General features: G+C 40.2%; 1 protein-coding gene across 1 annotated transcript in view; it reads right to left on the reverse strand.

Annotated features, from left to right (window-relative positions):
- Positions 1-429: 429 nt before the first annotated feature.
- Positions 430-2,441, reverse strand: part of TTC5 (tetratricopeptide repeat domain 5) — a 16,270-nt gene continuing 14,258 nt past the window's right edge. The window contains exon 10 of the mRNA XM_005866163.2: positions 430-1,049. Within this exon, the coding sequence (XP_005866225.2) occupies positions 930-1,049 (120 nt within the window). The 3' untranslated portion in view covers positions 430-929. The remainder of the gene's footprint in view (positions 1,050-2,441) is intronic.

The following is a 2,441-nucleotide window of genomic DNA, read 5'->3' on the forward strand; positions in this document are numbered from 1 at the left end:
ACCTGAGCCATATCACTAAAAGTCTTTCTTCCAAGTTAATCTGTATCCAGTAAAGTACCATTCAGTTGGCTATTAATCCTCCCTCACATTTTCCCATTTTTCCACAAGGATGTTATAAATGTATCACTGGCATATTAAAAAACTGAACACCTGGCTCTCTCTGGTCTTTCAGTCTAATAACACTATTAGAAGTGTGTGTCCTCTTGGGCCATGCTAATGACCACCCCTAGGATGGCAGAACGGGAGAAATGGAAGGAAGCTGGTTCCCAGAGACTTTGTGGAGCTGTCACTCCTGCTCTGGACTGAGAACTAAACTCCTCTGTATAAAGGGGGAAAGGTGGTGGGGTGTTATTCTAATTTCCTGAGTGATCCTAAAAACCAAGAATCCAAGCCTAGAGAGAATGAAGCAGGCCAAACAACACAGTATTATTTTTTTCCAAACAAATTTAATTCTTTTCCAGCCCCAAAGAAGGGGATAAATCTAAATTTTAAAAATAAAAATAAAATAAAAATTGCTCAAAAACCAAGCCATTATAAATTTAAGCCCCCTCCCTTAGCAATAAATACTGAAATGATATGTACACATGAGGCTCAGGAAGGAGGCAAGAACAGGAACTTTGGGGACTCTGTCCCATGGCAAGATCCCAACACTTCTACCAATTCCATGCTCTTTGCCTAAAACATAGAAGAGCAATGAAAGAGGCAGGAGAGATATACCAGGAGAATGTGTGGCCCCAGAGAGAGCTAGAACATGATAACAGGAGAGAAAGAAAAGACACAAAGAGTCTTACAGGGCAGAGGAAGGAAAAGTCATCTAAAACATCCCCCCGTTCCGGCCGAGTCACTGGATGTGGCTGGTCCAGCTGCCGAGTGCCCTGGAGCTTATCTCCGTGCCTCCGCTCCCTCTTCAGCATGCAGGGTAAGTGAGGTCATTCACACTGCGGCCGTGAGGCCACTGTGGCAGCAGCCTGGCTGCTGGAGCCCTGAGGCTTCCCGTTCACCACCAGCAGGAGGGGCGTCTCTACGCGGACACTGGAAAAGGAATAGTCCTAGAAAAGACAAACATACAGGGGTTCGTTACAGACCCTAAGATGGAACAAATTCCAACACAGGGGATACACCACCTGTGATGATTTCCTCCTCTCACCCCTTAGTATATGCCCCCTTTACCTCCACCTCACGTTCAACAAAGCTGAGCTAACAAAGATTTTAACCTTCAGAAGGAAAATCTGGGGCAGGGAAGGTACCAGTAGTTTCAAAAAAGACAGGTTCCTGGCACTGGCATCCTTTTGGATGCCACCAGCTCTCACAGAATCTGCCCTTCTCAGTGTTTGCTGACAATTACAACTAGATGTACATAGTAGCCAGCCAGGTGGAAATGCTGCGGAACTCTCAGGTCAAGGGTTTGTAAGGCCCTAAATTAACCTGCCAGATATAAGTTACTTCTCCCTTTACATCAGGAAGAAGAAACAGAACGTGTGGTTTAGAAACTCTCCTAATAACAGAAAAGAATCAGCTCATTTCATCAGTTCAAATGTACTTTAAAACATGCTTTTAAAAGATCTTCATCACTGGGAGGGTGAAGGGGGCTCTTTTAAGTCAAACTAAAGAGGTAAATTAAAGAATTCTCACAAATCAATTTTTTAAAAATATCCTAATAGTAATATGGGGACGTGACCAAAAAAAAAAAAAAATAAATTTATAAAAGGTATATAAAAAGGATAGCTCAGTTGTTTAGAGCGTCATCCCAATATGCCAAGGTTGCACATTCAATTCCTGGTCAGAGCGTATACAAGTATCAACCAATAAATGCATAATCAGTGGAAAAACAAATCAATGTTTCTCTCTTTCTCTCTAAAAATCAATCAATAAATTAAAAATTTTTTTAATAAAATGATAAAAATAGTCAATAGAGACATGATAAAATATTCAACCTCAGCAATAATCAAGAAATCAAAGCCAAACAATATATTTTTCACATAAAATCAGCAAATAATTTTTCGAAGGTTTCTACAATGAGTTAAGAAGAAAACTATAGGGAAACAATTACATTCACTTTTGGTATTAACTGGTGCAACCTTCCACAAAATTATTTGGCAATATGTATCAAAAATCTTTCCGCATACCCTTTAGGGCCAGGATTCTATCTTAGAAATGCATTTAAGAAAATAATCATGGATATGGGTAGATATAAAAGTATAATAGAAATATTATAACACCATCCAAGAGATGCAAATCAAAACGACAATGAGGTACCATCTCACACCTGTCAGAATGGCTATCATCAACAAATCAACAAATCACAAGTGATGGCAGGGATGCAGAGAAAAAGGAACCCTCGTACACTGCTGGTGGAAATGCAGACTGGTGTAGCCACTATGGAGAACAGTATGGAGTTTCCTCAAAAAATTAAAAATGGAACTCCCATTTGACCCAGTGAT

This window comes from Myotis brandtii, unplaced genomic scaffold, assembly GCF_000412655.1.
Source record: "Myotis brandtii unplaced genomic scaffold, ASM41265v1 scaffold2247, whole genome shotgun sequence".
In the NCBI taxonomy this organism is placed as follows: Eukaryota; Metazoa; Chordata; class Mammalia; order Chiroptera; family Vespertilionidae; genus Myotis; species Myotis brandtii.